The sequence below is a fragment of the Myxine glutinosa genome, chromosome 5 (genome assembly GCF_964187855.1).
Source record: "Myxine glutinosa chromosome 5, kmMyxGlut1.1, whole genome shotgun sequence".
Lineage (NCBI taxonomy): Eukaryota > Metazoa > Chordata > Myxini > Myxiniformes > Myxinidae > Myxine > Myxine glutinosa.
Genome location: NC_136265.1, coordinates 13,584,677 through 13,610,455, shown reverse-complemented (window position 1 = coordinate 13,610,455; position 25,779 = coordinate 13,584,677). Strand labels below are relative to the sequence as shown.

The following is a 25,779-nucleotide window of genomic DNA, read 5'->3' as shown; positions in this document are numbered from 1 at the left end:
CCGCGATGAATCGTGGCCCGTTGTGCGACATGACATTTTGCGGAAAACCATACCTCGCGAACAATGATCATAACACAACAATTGTAGCATTTGCTGTTGTACTGGACACAGTTGTCGACAACTATCAAAAAAATAACCTCTCACTTCAGAAAAATCGATGTGGATCCGTTGCCATGGTTCCGTAACCCATGCCCACAACAAAAGCGGAACAGCTTTTTGGGACATTTGTGGGGCGGACATCTCCGCACAATCAGGACACGACCTAACCGTATCCTCTATATCCATATCCAGTCCTGGTCACCAAACGCATGATCTGGCTTTGGGGACATTTGTGTCTCCACACCATCAGGACACGACCTAACCGTATCCTCTATATCCATATCCAGTCCTGGTCACCAAACGCATGATCTGGCTTTGGGGACATTTGTGTCTCAACACCATCAGGACATGACCTAACCGTATCCTCTATATCCATATCCAGTCCTGGTCACCAAATGCATGATCTGGCTTTGGGGACATTTGTGTCTCAACACCATCAGGACACGACCTAACCGTATCCTCTATATCCATATCCAGTCCTGGTCACCAAACGCATGATCTGGCTTTGGGGACATTTGTGTCTCCGCATGATCAGACACGACCTAACCGTATCCTCTATATCCATATCCAGTCCTGGTCACCAAACGCATGATCTGGCTTTGGGGACATTTGTGTCTCCGCATGATCAGACACGACCTAACCGTATCCTCTATATCCATATCCAGTCCTGGTCACCAAATGCATGATCTGCCTTTGGGGACATTTGTATCTCCGCATGATCAGACACGACCTAACCGTATCCTCTATATCCATATCCAGTCCTGGTCACCAAACGCATGATCTGCCTTTGGGGACATTTGTGTCTCCGCATGATCAGGACACGACCTAACCGTATCCTCTATATCCATATCCAGTCCTGGTCACCAAATGCATGATCTGCCTTTGGGGACATTTGTATCTCCGCATGATCAGGACACGACCTAACCGTATCCTCTATATCCATGTCCAGTCCTGATCACCAAATGCATGATCTGGCTTTGGGGACATTTGTGTCTCCGCATGATCAGGACACGACCTAACCGTATCCTCTATATCCATATCCAGTCCTGGTCACCAAATGCATGATCTGCCTTTGGGGACATTTGTGTCTCCGCATGATCAGACACGACCTCACCGTATCCTCTATATCCATATCCAGTCCTGATCACCAAATGCATGATCTGGCTTTGGGGACATTTGTGTCTCCGCATGATCAGGACACGACCTAACCGTATCCTCTATATCCATGTCCAGTCCTGGTCACCAAACGCATGATCTGGCTTTGGGCTTCATCCAACACATACGTTGGTGGTTTTCATGTAATTCTGCAAGCATGTGTTCTTGCAGTGGGGATGGTATAACTCCATGTTTTCCCTACAATAGACACCCATCGCCGACAGCCCATTAGTGTCTGCGACACCAATATGGTTGAACGGCCTTGTCGGTACTGTAACTAGGCCAACCCGACATGGTGTACTCGCACACTTTGGTCAAGACCAGCTCTTTTCTCGTATAATCTTCAATTTGTTTTGTGGGAATGGGTAGTGAATCTCCTACAGTTTTGAAAGCAAAGTTTTCCTCATGATCCGCAGTATTTAGATCATCTACCGGCAATCTACTCAACATATCTGTATTGGCATTTTGCTCAGAGGTACGATACTCCATCTGGTAGGTATGCCCAGACAACAACAATGCCCAACGTTGAAGTCTCGCTGCAGCAAGCGGTGGAATTCCTGTTTTTGGTCCAAAATATACGCGTCAAGGGCTGGTGATCCGTTCCCAGGCTGAAATTCCAGCCATACAAATACAAATGGAATTTCTTTATGCCACACACAATTGCCAACCTCTCATTCTCAATCTGCGCCTAATTGTTCTCCGCAACACTGAGGGTTCTGGAGGTATATGCTGTCGGTCTTTCGGATCAATCTTCCAGTTTGTGACTCAATACCGCCCCCAAGCCCTGGGCCCTCGCATCTACACTTACCACCAGTGGTTTCTTCCGGTCATAATGTAGTCAAACTTTGTCACCTGTGAGGACATTCTTCGTGTACACAAAGGCCTCCCCACACTTTGCAGACCACACTAACTTCGTGTGCTGCTTCAATAAGTCATAGAGGGGGTGAATTTTGGAAGACAAGTTTGGGACAAACTTTCTATAATAGTTCAGCATTCCCAAAATAAGTTTAGTTCTGAAACATTTTTAGGCCTGGGGGCCTTCGGAATAGCGTCTACTTTGCTTCGCGAGGGGAAGATTCAATCTGCACTCAACAAATGGCCTAAATCCTCATGTTCAACTTCGAAGAATTTGCATTTTTCCCCAATTAGATTTAATGTTATCTTACTCAGCCAATTGCTTCCAAACAAGGATGGACGATTCCCTTTCACAACAAGTTCTAACATGAACTCTTACGTATCCCCATACCGTACCCTGGTGGATCCAACATTGGACTCAATTCCCCCATATAACGATGTAAAGTTACGTTGTTGGTTGTACAATGGAAATGCAGACAACTTGTTATAATATACCGTTTCTGAAACAGTTGAGCATGACGCTCCCATGTCAAGTTCCATGACAATGTCTGTGTAACCTACCATCACGCTGAGCCTTACTGGCTTCACCGTACCAGTTGCTGCACGGAAGCAGTACAAACCCAATGCTTCACGGTTGTTTTCCTGACCACTGTCCAAATCGGTGTTGTCATTCACCACCAAATCCATATATCTGGTCTCGAGCTGTTCATGGGGCACATTTTCCGCACATGTCCCAGTTTATGGCACCAGTAACAGGTCACGTCTCGAAACCGACGCTTCTCAGGCAGCGATTTCCTCCACAGCACTTGCATGGAGGTCCATACAAGCCACAGCTCCTGCACATAGGTCCTGACAGTGGTCGGTAAAATGGCGCCCCCACTATTCTTCCGACCGGCGCACAAAATGGCGCTCTCGCCGCTCGTCCATTTGGCGTCGACCTCCTCTCCTCCCCTGCTGAAGTCGGTTCGTCGCTCGGTCCTCGATTCTTGCTGCATGGCTGCCCATGTGCTCCTTGTTAGCTTTGCCAGCTAATTCCTCTGCCAAACCTTTTAATCTGGCATCTTCAAAAGATAAAATTGCCTTAGATAACAAATTAGTTTGTGTTCTGGACATTTTCGTGTGAAATCCGGACACAAGTCTGTCTCTGAGGGCTTCACGTAGAAATCCTCCAATCGAGCACGTAGAAGCACGCTGCTTAAGGACGTATTACGAAGTCAGCCACAGACTTTTGCCCATCTTGGCTGGCCATCCAAAATTTGTGCCTCTCGGCAATCTCGATGGGTTTCAATTTCGTCGCCAATTTGTTGCATTCTGGAGAAGCAAATAACCCGAGTATTCCAGTCCACTAGGATGAGGAAATATGGACGCAACCCAGACTTGAGGGAATCCATAACCAAGGTGCTTGATCAATTGTGCATGTGCATGTTCCACCCCCTGGTGATGTCAATCCCTGAACATTCCAGTATACATCAGCTGCCATCTTGTTTTTCTGGTGGGCCTAAGTCATCAGGCCTGTAGGCCTCTGCTGATTATGTACTGCCTGGGTTTGTTGCGTCAGATATCCATTGACTTTGGGTCGAGTCGATTTTTTGGTCGATTTTTGATTTGGTCGATTTTTTGGGTCGAGTGCTACTCAGGATGAAAGACCCCAAAAAATCTAATGAATATCGAATTAAAAATATCAAAAAGAAATAAATAAAGCGCTCGACTATCGACAAGTTTGAGCGGATTTAGGCCTAATCACCCTCTACAGAATCCTGCATGGCGACCTTCATGTTTCTCTTGAGGAACCACCTCGTCTTATCCAGGATGTCCGCTTTCGTGGTCATTCCTGGAAACATAAAGTCTGCGGCTCATGGCAGGAGGAGAGCAGTTTATTTCTCGCATGGAGTGGTCAATGCTTGGAATGGACGACATGAAGAGACCGTCCAAGCATCATCGGTTGACCCTGCCAAGAAGAATGTGGACAGAATGTTGTTAAACATTGATAGGACCATATGGGGCTTCGATCTGCCCTCCTGTCCTATAATCTGACCTGACCATGTTCTTGTATGACTTACAACAAAATGTCCAGCTCTTGCTGGTGTGTTTCTCAGTATGGGGTTCCCTTTTAGCCTTTTAGGAACCCAACCAGAAATAAAGCCCTCAACCGCTTGCAGAGCGGCTAGCCGAGCGGATTGCAAAGTGCTCGATACAGCATGACGGGCTTGGAAAGCGATAGCAAGCAGCTTGTTAACACACCCCTTGAAATGTGGGACTGTGGGTGGAGTCAGGTAAGCTGTCCAACCAATGTGTGGAACGGAATGTGACACCCCGACAGATGGACGGACAGACGACTAAGCGTATTTTTATATCGATAAAATTCGGGAAAATACATTTGCTCACCATTTTCCCAAAAACGACCGGAATTTTTTTTCAACACCAAACATACATGCTGATATTATCTTGACCAATCGTCTTCCCGTGAGGCCTTGTGTGGTTTAACAATACTAGGGCATGCCCGTACTATATATATATCTAAAAGTATATCCCCCCCCCTCTATTTACATGCAATGGTTTGGTCCAAAGCGAACGGCTTGCGAGTACGGTGACAATCCCCCCCCTCAATTTACATGAAATGGTTTGGTCCAAAGCGAACGGCTTGCGAGTACGGTGACAATCCCCCCCCTCTATTTACATGAAATGGTTTGGTCCAAAGCGAACGGCTTGCGAGTACGGTGACAATCCCCCCCCTCTATTTACATGAAATGGTTTGGTCCAAAGCTAACGGCTTGGCGCTTGCGGAGTTTGGTAAAGAAATCGCCATCGCGTGCACAAATGCGCAGGAAAGCGAATGAATCGCAAATTAGTTTTAATTAGTTTTAAAACATAGTTTAACGCCCGAGCGAGTTTAACGCAATCGCAAATCGCATCGCAAAGCGAAAGAATCGCAAATTAGTTTTAATTAGTTTTAAAACATAGTTTAACGCCAACATAGCGCCAACATAGTTTGCCGACGGGAAATAAATGAATACGCTCTCAAATGTGCCATCCGAGGCAGAGTCTGTTCGCCACGTTCGGCACACGTGATAGCTCGCTGCTCTCTGATTGGTTGAATCGTTTTTTGGACATAGCTCGGTAACTACTTCTGCGATTAATTTAAAACCTTGAAAAGGCACATCCTCAGGTCCCCAGCAATATACCTGGCAAGTTTCAAGTATATCGGACCGGTAGTTGTCGAGAAACAGCGGTCACAGACATACAAACATACAAACATACAAACAAACATACACACAGAGATTAGTGGAATTATAGATAGACTAGGGCATGCCCGTACTATATATATAGGACGTGCCCGTAAGTGCGTGATGTTACCGTACAATGAATGTATCGTCCCGACGCCGCAGCTCGGATGGCGCTGCAGTTAATCGGGCCCCCAAATTCCTCATCGACGATAACTAAACAATATATTATATGAATCGCACCGTACATACCTCCTTCTAGATCTTGTTCTTGTCTTGATATACTCACTCAGGCTCACTCTATCACGACTGAGTCCTCCCAGCTCCTCCAAATGGCGCCCGCTAGCCGCTACGTAAGTCCGGAAGTGACGTCCTCATTTGACTGTCCGGAAGGTCGCAAATCGCAGTTACGATGAATCGCAAATTAGTTTTAATTAGTTTTAAAACATAGTTTAACGGCAACATAGTTTGCCGACGGGAAATAAATGAATACGCTCTCAAATGTGCCATCCGAGGCAGAGTCTGTTCGCCACGTTCGGCACACGTGATAGCTCGCTGCTCTCTGATTGGTTGAATCGTTTTTTGGACATAGCTCGGTAACTACTTCTGCGATTATTTTAAAACCTTGAAAAGGCACATCCTCGGGTCCCCAGCAATATACCTGGCAAGTTTCAAGTATATCGGACCGGTAGTTGTCGAGAAACAGCGGTCACAGACAAACATACAAACAAACATACACACAGAGATTAGTGGAATTATAGATAGACTAGGGCATGCCCGTACGTGGGTGCCCGTTCCTTGCCAAAAAAAAAAAAAAACGCTACCCGTACGCTCTACCCCGCCCGTACGCCCGTACGCCCGTACGCCCGTAAACAAAAAAAACAACGCTCTTCGCTTCCGCCCTTCGCTCTGACTGAATTGGGAGAAATAATGCGCATAAGAAATCGAGAAATTATTATTTTCTCCGGAAGAAATCGAATTACGAACCGTAATGGCGCAGGCTCTCGGGCTCGCAACAACGCGTTCTGTGATTGGCTGCCGAAAGTGAAGTCTTCACTGTCGCAAATGTGAAGCGATGAATACGATGAATCGCAAATTAGTTTTAATTAGTTTTAAAACATAGTTTAACGGCAACATAGTTTTCCAACGTGAAATAAATGAATACGCTCTCAAATGTGCCGTCCGAGGCAGAGTCTGTTCGCCACGTTCGGCACACGTGATAGCTCGCTGCTCTCTGATTGGTTGAATCGTTTTTTGGACATAGCTCGGTAACTACTTGTCCGATTAATATGAAACCTTGAAAAGGCACATCCTCGGGTCCCCAGCAATATACCTGGCAAGTTTCAAGTATATCGGACCCGTGGTTGTCGAGAAACAGCGGTCACAGACATACAAACATACAAACATACAAACATACAAACATACAAACATACACACAGAGATTACTGGAATTATAGATAGATGGTGGTATTCGGCTGCAGCCAATCAACCTGCCATGAGCATTTGTATGGTTTACCAATATGGCGGTATTCGGCTGCAGCCAATGGACATGCCATGAGCACTTGTGTGGTTTTCCAATATGGCGGTATTCGGCTGCAGCCAATGGACATGCCATGAGCACTTGTGTGGTTTTCCAATATGGCGGTATTCCTTTGCAGCCAATCAACATCCCGTGAGGCCTTGTGTGGTTTACCAATATGGTGGTATTCGGCTGCAGTCAATCAACTTCCTATGAGCACTTGTGTGGTTTACCAATATGGTGGTATTCGGCTGCAGCCAATCAACATGCCATGAGCACTTGTGTGGTTTACCAATATGGTGGTATTCGGCTGCAGCCAATCAACATGCCATGAGCACTTGTGTGGTTTACCAATATGGTGGTATTCGGCTGCAGCCAATCAACATGCCATGAGCACTTATATGGTTTAGTAATATGGTGGTATTCGGCTGCAGCCAATCAACATGCCATGAGCACTTGTGTGGTTTACCAATATGGCGGTATTCCCTTGCAGCCAATCATTAACGTCCGTGATCGATTTTGGCCTAAAAATTAAGAAATGAAGATTGAGATGGTAAACCAAAATACAATGCAAAAGAGTAAGCTGGAAGGCTTGCCTTCTTAACCACCACTATAAGTATAAATATCTGTAGCTTTTGTGGCGGTGTAAAAACTGAGAACGCTGTTTTCTTTCTTCCTGTTCGAGAGTTGTAATATTCCTCTGAAAATAATGTTAAACGAAGGGAAATGGAATATATAGCGCAAACTGTTTTCGATATATGCTTCAATTATTTTACTAATTGCATTTTAGGAATACACAAGTTGTTAATCGTACTACTACTACGTGAGGAGGAGGAGGAGGAGGAGGACGACGCCGCTTGATCTTGATCCTCGGCGAATGGTGAGGGTAGGGTTTCAATTCGGCGGCTCTGAGCGCAATTTCATGATCCTTTTGTTGAGGCTTCACGCATGTGACGGTTTGATGTTGTGAAGTTTTTATTTTTTGCTTCCCGCTGGTGGTGTTAAGCCCGAGCTCCCACTGTACCGCCGCTTTATTATTAACGTGAGCACATCGGTTATATATAATTACTAGTACCCGACTGCAAAGCCGCAATGAGCCGGCGAAGCCAAAGCCTCTTGCCACTATTTTACCCATCACGATGGCATCAGTTGGTTAGGTAGTTGGTAGTAGGTAGGTGTAGTAGGTACCGTACCTAGTTCAAAATGACACCATTTACATTCTGGATGAGATTAAAATTTATAAAACTTCCTTCTTGATTAATTCGGTGAATTCCGTCTCGACTTCGGATATTTCTGGCCGTGAAAAACTATCCCCTACGGCCGCGAGATTTCTAAAAAATAATTCTTCATCAATTTTAGAATATTTGACGCCGTTTTCAGCCTCCGAAACGCGGTACCGGTCATAAGCTTTTTTGAAATATTTTTTGAAATGCTCGAATCTCATTGGTTCCGGTGTTTGGTGAAGATTTTCGTTGAAGATAAACCAGGGCCCGTGCGGGCCCGGGGAACGAGGTTGGTCTTAATGTATTTTAATTGCACATTAGAGGTGCATCAGATTGTGAATCAAACAAAGACGGGTGAAACAAACTCTTATTGAACGTTTCTCAATTTTTTTATGCAAACTTCCGCATCCGGTCGATGGCGGCCTCCATGGGGTGATTTGGTTTTATAAAAATTTTTTGGAATGCTCGAATCTCATTGGTTCCGGTGTTTGGTGACGATTTTCATTGAAGATAACCAGGCCCGTGCGGACCGAGGTTGGTCTTAAAGTATTTTAATTATAAATTAGAGGTGCATCAGATTGTGAATCAAACAAAGACGGGTGAAACAAACTCCTATTGAACTTTTTCTCAATTTTTTTATGCATACTTCCGCATCCGGTCGATGGCGGCCTCCATGGAGCGATTTGGTTTTATAAATATTTTTTCGAATGCTCGAATCTCATTGGTTCCGGTGTTTGGTGACGATTTTCGTTGAAGATAACGAGGTTGGTCTTAACGTATTTTAATTATAAATTAGAGGTGCATAAGATTGTGAATCAAACAAAGACGGGTGAAGCAAACTCCTATTGAACTTTTTCTCAATTTTTTTTATGCATACTTCCGCATCCGGTCGATGGCGGCCTCCATTGAGTGATTTGGTTTTAGAAATATTTTTTCGAATGCTCGAATCTCATTGGTTCTGGTGTTTGGTGACGATTTTCGTTGAAGATAACCAGGGCCCGTGCGGGCCCGGGGAACGAGGTTGGTCTTAATGTATTTTAATTACACATTAGAGGTGCATCAGAATGTGAATCAAACAAAGACGGGTGAAACAAACTCTTATTGAACGTTTTCTCAATTTTTTAATGCATACTTCCGCATCCGGTCGATGGCGGCCTCCATTGAGTGATTTGGTTTTAGAAATATTTTTTCGAATGCTCGAATCTCATTGGTTCCAGTGTTTGGTGACGATTTTCATTGAAGATAACCAGGGCCCGTGCGGGCCCGGGGAACGAGGTTGGTCTTAAAGTATTTTAATTACAAATTAGAGGTGCATAGGATTGTGAATCAAAGAAAGACGGGTGAAACAAACTCCTATTGAACTTTTTCTCAAAATTTTTTATGCATACTTCCGCATCCGGTCGATGGCGGCCTCCATTGAGCGATTTGGTGCGTCACAGCTTCGGAATTCTCATGCCAAGGGATCCAGCATAATCTGGTTTTCAACATAATACGTACGCGTTTATTCACAACACCGGCTTCGCCGGCTATAAGTAATAGTTGGTTATTCTGGCTTTACAGTAAATCAAAATTGTATCGAACTCGGTGGCCCAATGGTTAGATGACAAAGTCCGCTCTGTCACTGTGTCTGAGAGATTGGCGCTTGGTATACCTGCCGAATCGTACCAAAGACTTCAGCATAAAATTGTCCGTCACCATGTTGCTTCTTTGCTTTCATCAACATTTAAATTTAAAAACAATAAATTATGGACAGACAACCATAAATTGGTGATTGTCCTCTTCTCTACTCTTTCTTATTCTTATTACTCCATTACTTCCTTCCTTCTTTACTTCTGCTTCTTTTGTTATTCCTTCTGGTTCTTTTTTTTTTTTTTTCTTCTTAGTCGCTTTTCTTTCTTCCTTCTATTTCTTTTTTGTCTTTTTCTTCCCTCTTCTTTTTATCTTTTTCTTTCTTCTTCTTTTTATCTTTTTCTTCCTTCTTCTTTTTATCTTTTTCTGCCTTCTTCTTTTTATCTTTTTCTGCCTTCTTCTTTTTATCTTTTTCTTCCTTCTTCTTTTTATCTTTTTCTGCCTTCTTCTTCCTCTTTTTTACTTTCTTTATTCCTTCTTCTTTTTTTTCTTCCTTCTTTTAACTTTCTTCCTTTTTTTCCCTTTATTCCTTATTCTATTTTTTTCTTCCTTCTTCTTCTTTGTTTTTTCCTTTCTTCCTTCTTTTTCTTCTCTTTCTTCCTTCTTCTTCTTCTTTCTTTTTCTTCTCTTTCTTTCTTCTTTTTTCTTCTCTTTCTTCCTTCTTTCTTTTTTTCTTCTATTTCTTCTTCTTTCTTTCTTCTTTTCTCTTCTTTTGGTTTCTGGGTCGATCATATGCTCAGTCTTTATCCACATCGTTCTCCTTCATGTTTGCTTCCACTCAATCCTCCATCTCCTTTTTGGTCTGCCCAATTGTCTCTTTCCAGGTGGCATAATCGGTCTGCCCCGCCGTCTCTTTCCAGGTGGTATAATTGTAATCATCCTTAGACACACACTCCTCATTCCTTCTCATCACATGCCCATACCATCTCGACCTTCTTAGATGCTTCAACCACCTTCACAGTTCATCTGTTGAATTCGTTCCTCACATGGTCTTCTCACTTTACACCACACAACCATCTCAGCATCCTAATCTCGGTCACATCAAATCTTTGCTCCAACCTTCTTATCGGCCATGTCTCCGCGCAATACAACAACACCAGCCTCACTACCGTTCTGTCCACTTTTCCAATCAGTCTCATCGGCATCTTTCTATCACAAATCACTCCTGAAACCTTCTTCCTGTCACTCATTCCTGCCTCTAGTCTGACACCCATCTCCCCATCTAACTCACCATCCTTCTGTACTACTGACCCCAGGTACTTGAACTTCACCTCCTTGATATTTTCCCTTTGCATCACCTCTCGGTCTCCCCTATACATTGTCACTACTCACTGGACATCTCGTATACTGTCTTTGACCGACTAATCCTCAAGCTTCCAATTTCAATTTGATCTCTCCCTTGCTTTCCGCACACAATACAATGTATCCGCAAACGGCATGCTTCATGGTGCCTGTGTTCTCACATCAGCTGTCAGAACATCCATCATAATAACAAACAGAAATGGGCTCAATGCAGAGCCTTGATGTACACCGCCTTCCATCTTGAAACTATCCGTCACTCCAACACTGATCCTCACCTATGTAGCACACCTATTGTACATATTCTGGACCAGCTTTGCATTCTTCTCTGGCAAGGATCTCTCTCTCAAACAGTTCCACAGCTTTTGCCATGGCACCCTATTGTAAGCCTTTTCCAAATCAAAAAGACCAAATGCAGATCCTTCTGTCCTTTACACTTTTCAACCATCTGTCTAAGGGCAAAAATCGTGTCCACAGTGCTCCTGCCTGACATAATCGAAATAGCTCTTCTCTGACCATCACTTCCTCTGTCAGTCTTTTTTCATTTATTTCCCAGATATTCATTGTGTGCGACATCAGCTTGATGCCTCTGGAGTTGTTGCACGCTTGCACATCTCCTTTCTGCTTGTAAATCGGGGCCAATATACTTTCTCTCCACTCATTCGGCATTTCTTCTTAATAAATGTTCCGGAACAGCTGCAGCAAGAAGTCAACACCCTCTTTACCCAACACCTTTAACACTTCAACAGGGATACCATCTGGCCCAACTGCCTTACCATTTTTCATTCTTGCTAATGCTCTCCCTATGTACCCCGCTCTCCCGGTGTGTACCCCGGTTTAGAATAGGTACACCGTATCCCTGCGCATCGTAGGAGGCGACCAAGGGTTGGCGTCAGGAAGGGCATCCGGCCATAAAAACATTGCCTCAAACAGGGAACCATGATTGTCATGGGGCCCGCAAGGCTAACCCCCGCTCTAGTGGGGAAAATGGCCTTTAAAACGATCATTCATTCATTCATTCTAATGCTCTCCCTACCTCCTCCTTCTGGATGGTTCTTGTTATCCCTTGGTTTGCAACAGATTCTACTCTCTGAATTATTGGGTTCTTCTCATTTAGAAGTTTCTCAAAGTATGTTTTCCATCTCTTCATTATCTCCACATATCTCCAACCATAAGTTGGTAATAATATGGGCCAATCATGGGCAGGCTTTCACTGGCCTAATGGCCTACTAATGTGTTGAAGTTCCTTGTAAGGAAACTCATGTTATTATTGTATTATACTTGCAGAGTACCCACCCGATGAGCGATCTCATTCCAAGTGTGCAGCACATTCTTCTGTCATGTCGCTTTATTTAGGTGGTGTATAGGCAACAGACTGCTGCCTCAATGGTTCACAAAAATAGAAATAACCCAGTTTACGTATATGAAGCAAAAAACAGTTCCTGCCAAAATCAAGACTCTCTGTTCACCTTTACTCTTTCATTCCTCTTTTCTCCCGTGTTTGGACCAAGGGAGGGGGGGTCCTGGGTGGGGTGGGGGGGGGGGGGGGGGTCGGCAGGGTGGTTATCCCTTGGAGTTATCCTCCCACACACCCTCCAATCCCACTCTTCCTTACAGGGCTTTAAAGCAGCTATTCACCACCCTCTCTTATTCACCACCATTACTCTTTCATTCCTCTTTTCTCCTGTGTTTGGACCAAGGGCGGGGGGTCCTGGGAGGGGGGGGGGGGGGGTGGGATTGGCGGGGTGGTTATCCCTTGTGGTTATCCTCCCACACACCCTCCAATCCCACTCCTCCTTACAGGTGTGGAAGTGTAAATTTATGAAGCAAGTAATTTCTATGAGCCACAAACCTGCTTTCCTTGTCTGCAAGTTTTTTTTGTGGTTTCCATGCAAAATTTGGGATTTACTACAGTTGGCAAGTTATCTCCGACACTGACAAAATTAGTTCTGCATTCCATGTCATTCCATGCAGAATTTGGGATTTCCTACAGTTGGCAAGTTATCTCCGGCACTGTTATCCTAATCCTCAAGTTATCTCCGGCATCGTTGCTCGAGAAAAGTAAAAATTCTTAGTGGAGGCAATGGTGGGCCACATATTGTCATGAATGACTGAGGGTAATATTATTACAAATAGGGTTTTTGGAAATAATGTAATGTTGGATCGAGTATGTCTTATTGAATTATATAAGCAAATTGGAGAAAACTAATTGTTTTCTTGGTAAATAATTAAATAATACAACTGATGCCACAATGTCGAACCAGGCTCTCTGAAGTAATTTTCTGGTTTATCGAGGCTTGCTTACCAATGCGCTCGGTAAACAAGCTTTCTTTGTGACTGTGAATAATCGACTTAGTACGAATGCAAATACTTGGTAATTATTTTGCAGAGTCGAACAATGGGGGTGGATGAATCGCTCTTCGCTGACCGTTGTCAAGATAAGCTCAGCGCACGCTTTTTCTTTTTCACTTGTAGTTTATTTAATAAATAGTTTTATGGAATTGTCAGCGTTCTCAGTGGAATCTTTCAAAGAACGATAATTAAACACTGAATCAAATAGCTTATTAGTATTTGATGAAGGTTAGTCTAAAATATAAAAATCCTATAGAAAATCCATGTAGGCTAGCTCTCTCTCTCTGGCTCTCTGGTATGGGTTCATACCTCTTACTTATGAGGAAAAGATGAGTTTGCAGATTGGAAAAGGATGTGATCGTCATAGCTACTGAGTGACCTTTTGATTAAATAAGGACTTTCTTATTGTATATTTTCTAAATATGAAATCATAAATGTCCCTGCAATGGCATTATAAAATGTCACTGCAACGTTTACGCAACGTTATGATTGATAGTGTCTTGGTGCCGAAGAGTCTGGAGCAGCACATTCTTCTCATTAAAGGATTTGTAAATGCAGATCTGATCCCAGCGGGGGGCACTCCCATCCCAAGATTTCACTCGACCAATCACATTGTATCCCCGATCCTTGCTCCCTCCCACCCAAACTTTGCCCAACCAATCCTATTGCTCTCCTCCCCTCTCTTCGCTCCTCTCCCCTCCACTTGCTCCTCCCACTTGAAATTGTATAAGAATCAGAGCTGATGTCCAGTTAGCAGGATTAGCACCGGAGTTGTAAGATGTTGTAATGTTGTACTTTAGGTTTCACGAGGTTTGTAATGCTGTACTTAGGATGTTTTACTTGGCTGGTTGATTCCGTATGTTTACACTTGTATGTTAACTGTATTCGATGCATGCTGGTGTTTGGTATAACATTTCTTTGTGCATCTCTACTGTACCAGGATTTCACTTGGGACCTTCTGTGATGTTGACTGTATACTGTGCATGCTACTGTATCCTTATGATGTTTTCTTTGTGCATCCCTACTGTACCAGGATTTCACTTGGGACTTTCTGTGAATCTTGAAATGTAATTTGTGAATTGTGATATGGTTTGATAAAGGTTATTGTTTCTTGCTGTGTATTTCCTTGTAGACAAAGTGTTGTCCTCCTCGGGAATTAAAATTTGTGACTCTCTTCTGACAAGTTTATGGCATTGAATTTTTGGTTCATCTATTACATACTACTGTAGGAAAATATCCTTAACAAGATGGCGACCGTGACAGGATGCCAACTCTAAGACGACCTGGAAAACAAAGACTTGAGCACAAAGCTGTACTCTCCTCTTCCTCTTGGTCGCTTGGTAACGCATCTAACGAACTGATGACAGTTTTTGATTCCCGAGTATTATGGTCATAGGGTGGTGTATTGTGTATTCTGGTGGTGTATCTTGTATTGTCTCCAATACAGGGTCTTTTAATTTTAATTTTCCCAGAATTTCCAATTCAAATTTATTCTCTTCCTTCCTATGAAATCTTTTGTGAGAATACAGGATACTATTTAAAGCAGCTATTCACCACCCTCTCTTATCTTCCCGCATCCACCTTGATCTTTTCTACCACCGTTAATACACCACAAATCCACCTTTTTCAAATTCTGACTTCTTTCCTGAAATTCCTAGTAGTGTTCATTTGCTTTATACCGTGTACCCCTCCTCCCCCAGTCCTCCCCCTTCCACAGATCTACCGATGTCCCTGTTCTCTACTGTTGCTTGTGTGCTTCCCTCTCTCTCCCCCTCTTGTCCCCCGCTCCGTTTATTATGTTTTATGTGTCTATTTATGTTTTTGTGTTTTAAGTGTTAGCTCTTACACGAGCCTTGACATTGTATATGGAAAAAAAAAAAAAAAACGCATTTAATTCCACTTCTAAGATGACACCAGTACAGTATTTACCACACTGAGAATGTAAAAATATATATATATACCAGTACAGCATTTACCTCACGGAGAATGTAAAAATTACCAGTGCAGTATTTACCACACGTAGGATGTAAAAAATACCAGTACAGCATTTACCACACGGAGAATGTAAAATACTAGTATAATGTTTACCACACGGAGAATGTAAAAATACCAGTACAGTATTTACCACACGGATAATGTAAAAAAAAAAAAAAAAAAAAATACCAGTACAGCATTTACCTCACGGAGAATGTAAAAATTACCAGTACAGTATTTATAACATGGATGTAAAAAATACCAGTACAGCATTTACCACACGGAGAATGTAAAATACTCGTATAATGTTTACCACACGGAGAATGTAAAAATACCAGTACAGTATTTACCACACGGATAATGTAAAAAAACAAAAAAACAAAAAAAAAACAATACCTGTGCAGTATTTACCACACGGAGAATGTAAAATACTAGTATAATGTTTACCACACGGAGAATGTAAAAAAAAAAAACAAACAAAAAAAAAACCTGTGCAGTATTTACCACACGGAGAATGTAAAAATACCAGTGCAGTATTTACCACACGGATAATGTAAAAAAAAATTACCAGTACAGTATTTACCACATGGATAATGTAAAAAAAAATAAAAAATACCAGTGCAGTATTTACCACACAGAGAATGTAAAAAAAAAATAAAAAATTCCAGTGCAGTATTTACCACATGGAGAATGTAAAAATTGGAAATCCAAAGAACCTCTTCATCCTAGCCTCAAATGGGAAAACTGCAAATGTTGTATATTAGAAGAGAATCAAGTGGCTGTGACAGCAAAACTCTGAACGTACCTGGATATGTCGCAGAACTTTCTCATTCCTGAATTGTTGTAGAAATTTAGTGTTCTCAGACGCATGGTTTCAACAGGACAGAACAACGTGCTTATGATATACTATGTTCAGTCTTGATTTATTACAGAAATAGTTGTCAGATATTAATCCGTCTTCTTTTTCGGATATGCTGTCGGGTAATAATTCGGATCTTCACCAAAATTTAATAAATTCTTCCTTGTCACACATGCAACCTGTCCACCAAGTTTTGTCCGAATCCTTCCACACCCTTTTTGAGATATCCTGCTCACAGACGGACACGGGTGAAAACCTAACGGAAACAAGTAATAAAAACCAGTGGTTTTTTTTCAAAATGTAAAAGAATGTAGGGTTGATATGTCAAAAAGAATGTAACCAAGGTAGGGATGGTCACAAGAGATTATTATGTGAAACTATCACTGCATCTTTCTTTGAGTAATAATTGTGGCTGAAAATTACACAATACACCTCCTTGATTTGTTGTGCACATATTTTTGCCACATCAACCCTACATCCTTTTGAATTTAGAAAAAAAGAAAGATTTTATTACTTGTTTATACAGATTAGAAGCACCCACTCCCTATACTCCTATAGCGATGTTTACCGTGACGTCACGTACCCGATCACGTGACCGCGCTCTTTGTTTTGGTTGGCAAAACGCCAACCATGCTGGCCGTCTCTAAGTGGTGAAGTTTTACGATCATTGATGTGACACCATTTCAAGGACAATGCCTGTGAGATGCTGTTGTTAATTGCACAAATAGATTTGAAAAGAACTCGGGAATAAGTTTCTATAGAATTCCAGAGCCACTTTCCATGTAAGGTCTCGAAGCTATGTCTTTATTGTTGAAAGAAGAAGAAACGCACTATTTTGTCCTTCCAGGACGTGATCACGATAACGCGATCTCCCGCGGTCATTTCAACCTGAAAAGAAATTCCAATTGAAGATTTGTCAATAGGTGAGGTATATTAACAAACGAATGAAACAGATTTGGTCAAATTCTGACTTTTTTAAAACTAGATCGCATTTCACACAAAGTTCTGAGAAACTAAAGAAGAAGAAACCTCGTTTTGGCTTCTCAGATAAAATAAATAATTCTGTCTGCAATTTCAGGTTAATTTTCTTTTTAAAATGGCTTTTTCTGCAATCAGTGCATGGATTGACATGTGTGGATGTGTGTGTGTGTGTGTGTGTGTGTGTGTGTGTGTGTGTGTGTGTGTGTGTGTGTGTGTGTGTGGGGGGGGGGGGGGGGGTTGTGTGTGGGGGGGGGGGGGTTGTGTGTGGGGGGGGGGGTTGTGTGTGGGGGGGGGGGGGGTTGTGTGTGGGGGGGGGGGGGGGTTGTGTGTGGGGGGGTGGGGGGGGGGTTTGTGTGTGTGTATCGGGGTTGTATCCAAGGGGGTTGTGTCATAGCATGTCCAATGAAAGTGGGGTTGTATCAAAAGTGGGTGCGAGTAAACCGGTCATCACTGCCAGCAGTTTTAAAGTGGCAGTTGTAGTGGCAGTGGCAGTTCTTCCTTCTTCCCCACACACACCCAGGCCTCATGAGGTTTGTTGTTGAGACGCTGTGATGGTATGACTTTGCCTTTGATAAAGCAGAAGGGTACATCATTCCCAATCGCATGATACCACAGTGGCTTCACATGACCACTTAAAAAAAAATTGTATGCCTAGTGACCTGAATGCCTTCAGTGACTTCCTTGTGTAGATACCTGGTGTGTCGATCAAGTACGTGTACACGTCGCCGTAGTTCAAATCTGGCCAGCAAGATGGATTGTTTTGCCATCCTTTCAATGCAAATGGATCCGGAAGATCCTCACCATTCCTATAACTCAACTTCGATTTGTACCGAGATTTTGCAACAGTGTCAAGACTATTAAAATACTCCGAAACGATCACATGTGTGTCGAGCGACGCCATTGTGCAAAACGAAAACACTGCGCTTTTGCCAACCAGGTTGCTGCGCATGCGTGGATATGGTGGGTTTGTTTATAAACAGTGAACATCGCTATGGGAGTGGCCAGGGGAGTTATGCTATTATCCTAATCCAAACGTGTAATCCAAAATACCTCTCACTGCGTAATTCAAAACACCTCACTGCACTGGAAAATGTGGGGACAGGAATACTGCAGTGTAGTGTGGGGACTTGTAGTAAGTACTCTCCCACCTGGAGCGGCGCTACACGATGCATATTTACATAACTACACGATGCACATTTACATGGAGAATTTGCATCGTCCTTCTACTCCCCTCCCCCCAACACCATCTGCAAAGATAAAAACAACCTTGTACACTAATCTGGGTCTTGCTGATCGTATGTAGCGAGTCTGGATGTAATTGGCCCAGAACTGTAGGAGGTGTAGCGTGACAAACACGCACCGTTCCATGAATTATAGTATGGATGAGGATAAGGATAGGCGAGCTATTCACCCATCCTTTAGTGGCTTTTGTATATTAATTATTTGATTAATTAAGTATAATGCCGCGTTGCAATAAAAGCTGATCGATGGACCTGATGTGCTTCGGTGCAAGAGGCAGGGAATCCCAGGCTGGTACTCGTATGGAACACCCGCTCCCTATGGGATAGTAATACTGTACGCCCTCTCTCCTGTAAAGTTAAGTCCTTGGGCTATGCCATGTGTACAACATAGTTGCTAACTCCACCGCTTTTTGTATACTTGAACAGCCTACCGATTTTATTTCCCAATAATAGTGAAAAATACCGCTTTCACATAATAATGTCTCGTCAAACCTTTGGATAGATATTCATGTTGTGACGAGGCTTCTATCGGCCTTCGGGTGTAAATTAATCAGGAAAACATGATTATTTGCTTTAAATTTGCATAAGTGTCTAGGAATGTACAAATTAAAAAAAAATCCCTTCCATCAGAGGGGGAACAACCCCCTACCAAGCCCTCTCCTCCTCGGTCGCTTCACTCCCTCACACCACGGGTCCTTGCAATCCTACCACTGTTTTATTCTCTTGATGTTAGCAACTGTGTGTAGCCTCCACAGTGACTTGTAATACCCTCTGCCACCACCACCGGGTGGCGCTATATGCTACACATCACAGGTGATACCAACAAATTTTATTATTGAGATTATAAAATGTTGGACTAACCGAGTCGTCACTTTCAACAATGTACACCCAAGTTGGACACGCGTTAAAAACCCAACTCAGGCTGTACGTCTCTCGCCTGGCAATCTGACATACGAGCACCTATATTATAAAGCAGGAGTGTCTGACCGAGCATCTGTCCATCCCCAAACCACTCCCTCAGTTTTGGGGCTAGCCCTGCCAAACCTTCTGTGGAACCTTTTGAGGTCCCAGCACATGTCCTAAGGTTGTTGAGAGGTTTCATGAATTCTTCAATCCAATTATGATTTTGATTTTCGATTCATACGAAGTGTTACATAGCCGCCCTTGCTCGCTGGCAGATTTGTCTGTATCGGTTATAACGTTAGACCAGCATTTAAATTTGTTTACTTTACGAGTGCAACATTGTATTTTGTTATATTAATGGTATCGTATTAATTTGTGATTGGAATGAAAATATAGAGATTGAGCTTAAAGGAGAATGAGGAAATGATGAGTCTCCACCCATTAGATTTGTGGATTCGGCATTTGCAATTCTGCCATTCATTTACGAATAGGTTGTCCATGCCAGACGTTCAACTGAAGGTAGCACAGAAATGTGGAATGTATTGGTTCATCATTTGGCATTCGTCATTTCTTTTTTTTGCCCGAGGCATTCACGAACCGACTGTCCATGCCGAGTAGGTGGCATAGGAATGTGGAATTTATTGTTTCATGGTTTGGCATTTGGCGTATCCGCATTGTTCACATTCGGGCTCTCACCTGTGCATAGCACGGGTACCTCACTCGTGTGATTATATGGCAGATGCACTGACGTCATCGTGGAAGCTTATTGAAGGACTTCTGACGTCGTATTTGGATTTGTTGTTGGAAGTGGGGGTGAATAAATAGAGTATGACCTAATTGCAGATATCCTCTGGATTAGCGTCATTGACAGAGGCTAAGAAAACCTCGTGAGTGAACGTTCTGGAGGTGGACAAACGTAATTTTATAATTGGTGAATAATCAGGCAAATGGATTCTTAATTATTTTCCCTTTAATTGCGCTCATATGAAAGTCTGTTCTTTGGTTTGGTCCTGTACACCGTGTATACTGTGCAGGCCCTGTTGACATTTCTGCATCCACTTTTACTTTTCCAGCAACCAATGACGAGCAATGGAAGAGCTGAGACTGGTGGGATCCGGGGGAAGAAGAGGAGCAAGAACTGGTATCGCAGTAGCGGGGCGGCCAAGCGTGCACGTCGAGGAGGACCGCTGGCTGTTGGAATGGAGGGATTTTTAGTGACGTGCAATTACATGGAACAAAAATGCGCGGTTGAGGCTTTCGACGTGCTCACCGACTATGCTGAAAATATTTTTGGCCAGGAGGTAATAAGGATGATGGCCTGTGGATAAAATTCTAAAGCTAATAGCAAGTGGGTTATGGTGATGGCATTGTATTGCATTGTGTACAGTATCGTAAGTAGAACGGCACTCGGTGGAGCGCACACCTCTGCCAGGCTGAATAGTTTACGTTTTGTATCCATCGATAGGCCAGATCTGGATCCGGAGCTGAACCTAAATCGAATTGGCTTGTTCTTGTCACCTACCCAACTCACCCACCAAATTTTGTCATAACTCGTCCACAACTTTTTGAGATATCCTGCTCTATATCGTTTTTGGCCCAAACTCTCACTGGTGAAAAATCGCTTTTTAATATTCTAGCATTCGGATCATTGCATTATTTAACGAATTTCGAATCCTGCACTTGCAGGAAGTGGGGGCACATGAATTCAGTTATGACCGTGATGGGCCAAATCACTTTTATAAGTGTATTTATGACTTTGATCTGGGATTTCTAAAACGTATTTGTTAGACACCCCATTCGATCTTCTTTCTTTCTACCGATTGGACAAAGTGAACTCGCTTGATTTGGGTGTGTACTTCACATTAATCGATTCAGTGTGATCGATCTGTATAAATGTGAAGGAAAAGGACCACAGTATTATGCACCGCTCCTTTCCTATTCCCGTGCCAGGCGCTGCATGACGTCATTGCCGGGCACCGAAGGGGACCCGGCAATGATGCACGCTGAAAGGGAATACTCAGTTTTCACTCGTTTTTTTTTTTTTTTTTTTTTGGGCGGTTTGTCTGGGCGATCTCTCAGCCATCCTTTGAGCTCGGAAGCTGAAATTGGGCACAATAGTGAGCAAGTGCTTTGGCAAAAACGGTATTTTTTGTTTTTGGATTAAAATCAATTGATTGATTAGTTACTTGATTATTATCGATTAAGTACTTAGTTATTTCCTTCTTTTTTTTTTCTTTTTCTTTTTCCAAACAATGACCAAAAAAAAAGAAAGAAAGTGATTTGGCTGTAAAGGGTATTTTTGATTGAAAGATGAATCAATTAATCGATTAATTATTTAATTATTCGATTAATGGCTTCATTTTTTTTTTTTTAAGTTACAGATTTGGATGACACAGTGGTGCTTTAGGTATTCTATTAGCCAATTGATTAATAGTTTAATTATGTTCCCATTATTATTATTATTTTTTCATTACTAATCACTTATCCATTTTCTTTCTCATCTGGGCAATATCTCAGGCACCTTTTGAGCTAAAAAGCTGATATTTGGACATGACAGTGACCAATTGATGTGGCTATAAAGGATATTTTTGGTTTATTGATTAGTCAATCAGTTAATAGTTTAATTTTTCGATTAATGACGTGTAATTCATTTTCAAAAAGTTACAGCTTCAGATGAAACACTCGTGGTTGAGGTATGCCATTAGCCAATTTATTAATAAATTATTTTACGATTATTATTTATTTATTTTAATTTTGCAATTAATCAATCAATTATTGTACACCTCTCCCTCCAAATATCGTCTCTATGTGCTGCATGGTGTTATTGCCGGGAGCTAAAGGTGCTTCGATTAATGGCTTCATTATTTTTTTAAAGTTACAGATTTGGATGACACAGTGGTGGTTTAGGTATTCTATTTGCTGTTATTTTGCCGCACTGCGGATGTTATTTATTTATTTGGCATGGGGGTGGTGTACTTTGTATCTGTACTTGTTTAAAACTTTATATCTGTACTTGTTTAAACTGCATTTTCAAAACTTTATTACGCCCTTGTTTTTATTTATCAGGTAGAACCAGCAGCTCTCGCTCAATCGCCAAGGGCGGGTGAAAAATTGGATGACATGGAGATGGCTGTGAAAGAGGAGGTTGAAAAACTGAAGGGAAAAGAGCCAGAAGAGGGCAAAGCAAATGAGGGTTCTGCACCATCGCCACGTTTCAAGATCATGGAGAGTGGATCAAACAACGTGATCTTTATTCGTACACAATCTATAGGTTTGTTGATACTGTTGCTTTCTTGATTTTATCCTTTGATTTGCCTCATTATTTGATATTCGTAGGACATCGTACCACCAGAAATGTGTTGGTTGCTGGAGCGGTGGCAAGTTTGATAACTATCTTTGTGTCCTCAGACCCGACACTCTTAGCCTGGGAGGTTCTTAATGATGTGGCAGAAAAAAGGCGTGCACGAGGTCGAAACATTCTACGCCTGATTCCTGTGGGAGCGTCGTGCAAGGCCTATGCTACCGATCTAGCTCGACTGGCGGAACGGTGAGAGTGACAAAATAATCGTTCCATTGTCTTGTTGGATTTTTTTGGGGTGTGTGGAACTTTATTTGCACCATGGTTGTTGCGACAGGTTCTTGGAGCCATACTTTGGAGCCCCTCGACAGAGCACCTTTCAAGTGGTGTTCAAGGCCCGCAATAACCAGATCCTCAAACGAGACAATGTCATCCAAATCCTGGCTGGTACTCTTTAACATTTGAGGTTTTGGGGCAAAATGAATGAATGAATGAATGAATGATCGTTTTAAGGCCATTTTCCACGCTAGAGCGGGGGTTGGCCTTGCGGGCCCCATGAGCTCATGGTTCCCTGTTTGAGGCAATGTTTTTATGGCCGGATGCCCTTCCTGACACCAACCCTTGGTCGCCTCTTATGATGCACAGGGATACGGTGTACCTATTCTAAATCGGGGTACACACCGTGATCATTTTGGGGCAAAATGAGTGAATGATATGAAGTCTGGGGCCTTCACCTGGCTAACATCAGTTCCATATTATTTGTTCCTATCTATATCTGTACAGAAAACCCTCTGTATTCACGAGTTCCACATATTCGCAAATTGGTAAATGTATACCGATTACTAAATCGCAACCCATCGACCTCCAGTTTGCGAGCCACCAAACCCCATCTACCACGTCGCCTCCCACCTACTCGTCCACCAACACCGGAGACATGCGTGGAAGGTGCGCCGATGTTTATACTGTACACTGTAGGCCTACAGTACCATTTGGTTCCCGACCCACAAGCACGTCGCACGTCGCGCGTCGCGGCGTCTCTCGACTTGCCATCGTGAACTTGTAATTGCCGTTAGTCATGAGCCACTCATGACCTCTAAACATAAGGTGAGTCTGCTGGAAAGAGGCAGAAGAAAGTGAGGAAGTCAAGTGAAAAAGTGAATGTGTTGGCTGGCTGCAGGTGAGAGCGCAGTGGTGGTCGGCATTTTGGTATGAACGAGTCTGCTGTCCGGTCCATCAAGAAAAATGAAAAAGCTATCGTGAAACCGTTAATCCACCCAAAACCCAGCATCCTTCAAATTCTGATTTATTTCCTGAAATCCCCTGCAGTGTCCATCTTGTTTATCCTGTGTACCCTGCCCCAACCCTCTCCCTTCCACAGATCTCCTAATGTCTCTGTTCCCAACTGTTGTTGTGCTTCCCTCTCTGTCCTCCTCTCGGCTCCCGCTCCATTTATTATATGTTCTATGTGTTAGCTCCTAAACGAGCCTCGACTTGGTATACAAAAAAGGAAAAGTGTTGTGGTAAGTACTCCCATAACTAACAACCAAAGTTATTATAACGGCGTGTGACAAAATGGTTGAGAAATGGAAAAGGTTTTCAATTTGTGGATTCAGGTCCAAACTCGAAAGGAAATTACCCTGCGTGGCCCAATCAGCCATGAAAAAGAAAAGCGCTTTTATGACAGTTATCATCATCGTCATCGTCGTCAAACATCGATAAAAACACACTGGCCCGTCGTTTATTTATTTTAATCATTGTTCTTAAGGATTTATCACCACCCCCCCCCCCCCCCGCGTATTCGGTCTGGCCCGGGAACCTAACCCCATTTTCTCCCTTAAACGAAGGTATCAGTATTCGCGTGGTTTTCCAGAAACTTAAACCTCACAAATACAGAGGATTTACTGTACATATGGAGGATTTACTGTACATAGCATCATTTGTGAAAAGGATAGTAATCAGATTGGTGATCATGTTGTCATCAAAGTAAATACATTGTTCAATTGAGGTTGGATTATAAAGTTTTTAGAAGGCCTGATAAAAAGTGTCTTTTGATTTTCAGATATTGTGACGAAGATGAACCCGAATAACAAAGTGAACCTCTCCACTCCTGATCTAACAATCATTGTGGAAGTGATCAAGAACGTGTGCTGCCTCAGTGTGGTGCGAGATTACTCCCGTCTGCGCAAGTACAACCTGCAAGAGGTTGCTCGGGAGGGTGCAGCCCAGATCCCAGTGGTGAATTCCGAGGCTGCAGGTGGTGGTGGTGAACGTGAAAAAGAGAAAAATGTGCCCGTATCAGGTCATCCTGACGACTGTGTGTTGGGAACAGCCTGGGAGAGTGCAACTTTGCCGAAAGGAGAGATTGAGGGGGGTCAAGCGGAGAAAGATGGAGAGAGGTTGAAAGGCGAGTGCAGCATAACGAGTGCCGTGGAGGATGAGGTCGATGCCGGTAGGATGAGTCGAGAAGGAGTAAAGAAAGATGACTCTGGGGATGAAGTTGTAACGAAAGGATATGGAGTCGAGGGGTAGAGGTCAAGGTGTCATGTAAAGTGAAGTTTGTGCGCTGATGAGGTGAACTGGAGTTTAACACATTGGTGTATTCCTTATTTAATGGGATGACCCAAAACCAGTATTCCTGCACATTGATCAGTTCAGCTTATTATCCCATGGGTTTATGTGACCTCGATATCGGTACAGCGTTTTGTCACATTGTGGTTGTTGAATTTAAATGAGCTGAAGTTTCTCTCATTATATTTTCTGCATCTTTAATGTAGATTTTAAATAAAAAAGTGTATCAAAGACTATTTGTCATTGCATATTTTGTACGTTGCTTACATATTTTGTACTTTCTGTACGTCAGCTTATGCACCACAAGTGAAGTTAGGTTTTATTCTTTCATATGTGGCCTGTGGCTGCTGGTTGCCTCTTTGCTGGGAGCGTAGTTGCAGATATCCTCGCCAAGGATGTGCCAAAGGCTATAAGACTTCATGGGGATGCTGAGGTAGGGATGAGACACCTAATTCATATATTTTGGAGACTCGAAAAGTGGGTTCTATTATGGAGACTCAAAGCTCTATTATGGAGACTCGAAAAGCGGGCTCTGTTATGGAGACGCGAAAAGTGGGTTCTTTTATGGAGATGCGAAAAGTGGGTTCTTTTATGGAGATGCGA

At 42.9% G+C, this 25,779-nt stretch overlaps 1 protein-coding gene across 2 annotated transcripts; it reads left to right on the top strand.

Moving 5' to 3' along the window:
* Positions 1 to 7,500: 7,500 nt before the first annotated feature.
* Positions 7,501 to 25,407, top strand: THUMPD1 (THUMP domain 1 NAT10 acetyltransferase adaptor). 2 transcript variants are annotated; one of them, XM_068117799.2, is made up of 6 exons: positions 7,501 to 7,729; positions 20,384 to 20,611; positions 22,377 to 22,581; positions 22,719 to 22,857; positions 22,946 to 23,055; positions 24,668 to 25,407. In XM_068117799.2, exons 1-6 carry the CDS (start codon positions 7,727 to 7,729, stop codon positions 25,135 to 25,137), a joined length of 1,155 nt encoding a protein of 384 aa, XP_067973900.1. In that variant the 5' UTR covers positions 7,501 to 7,726; the 3' UTR covers positions 25,138 to 25,407. The 2 variants fall into 2 exon arrangements, with proteins under 2 accessions (XP_067973900.1, XP_078633724.1); XM_078777598.1 differs by lacking the exon at positions 7,501 to 7,729 and adding an exon at positions 8,305 to 8,361.
* Positions 25,408 to 25,779: the final 372 nt, after the last annotated feature.

Excerpts from the sequence above, each read along its gene's own strand:
- THUMPD1 (XM_068117799.2), top strand. Across the intron at positions 22,582-22,718 it reads TATTCGTACACAATCTATAG|ACCCGACACTCTTAGCCTGG; the intron begins GTTTGTTGATAC and ends TTGTGTCCTCAG. Across the intron at positions 22,858-22,945 it reads CTAGCTCGACTGGCGGAACG|GTTCTTGGAGCCATACTTTG; the intron begins GTGAGAGTGACA and ends TTGTTGCGACAG.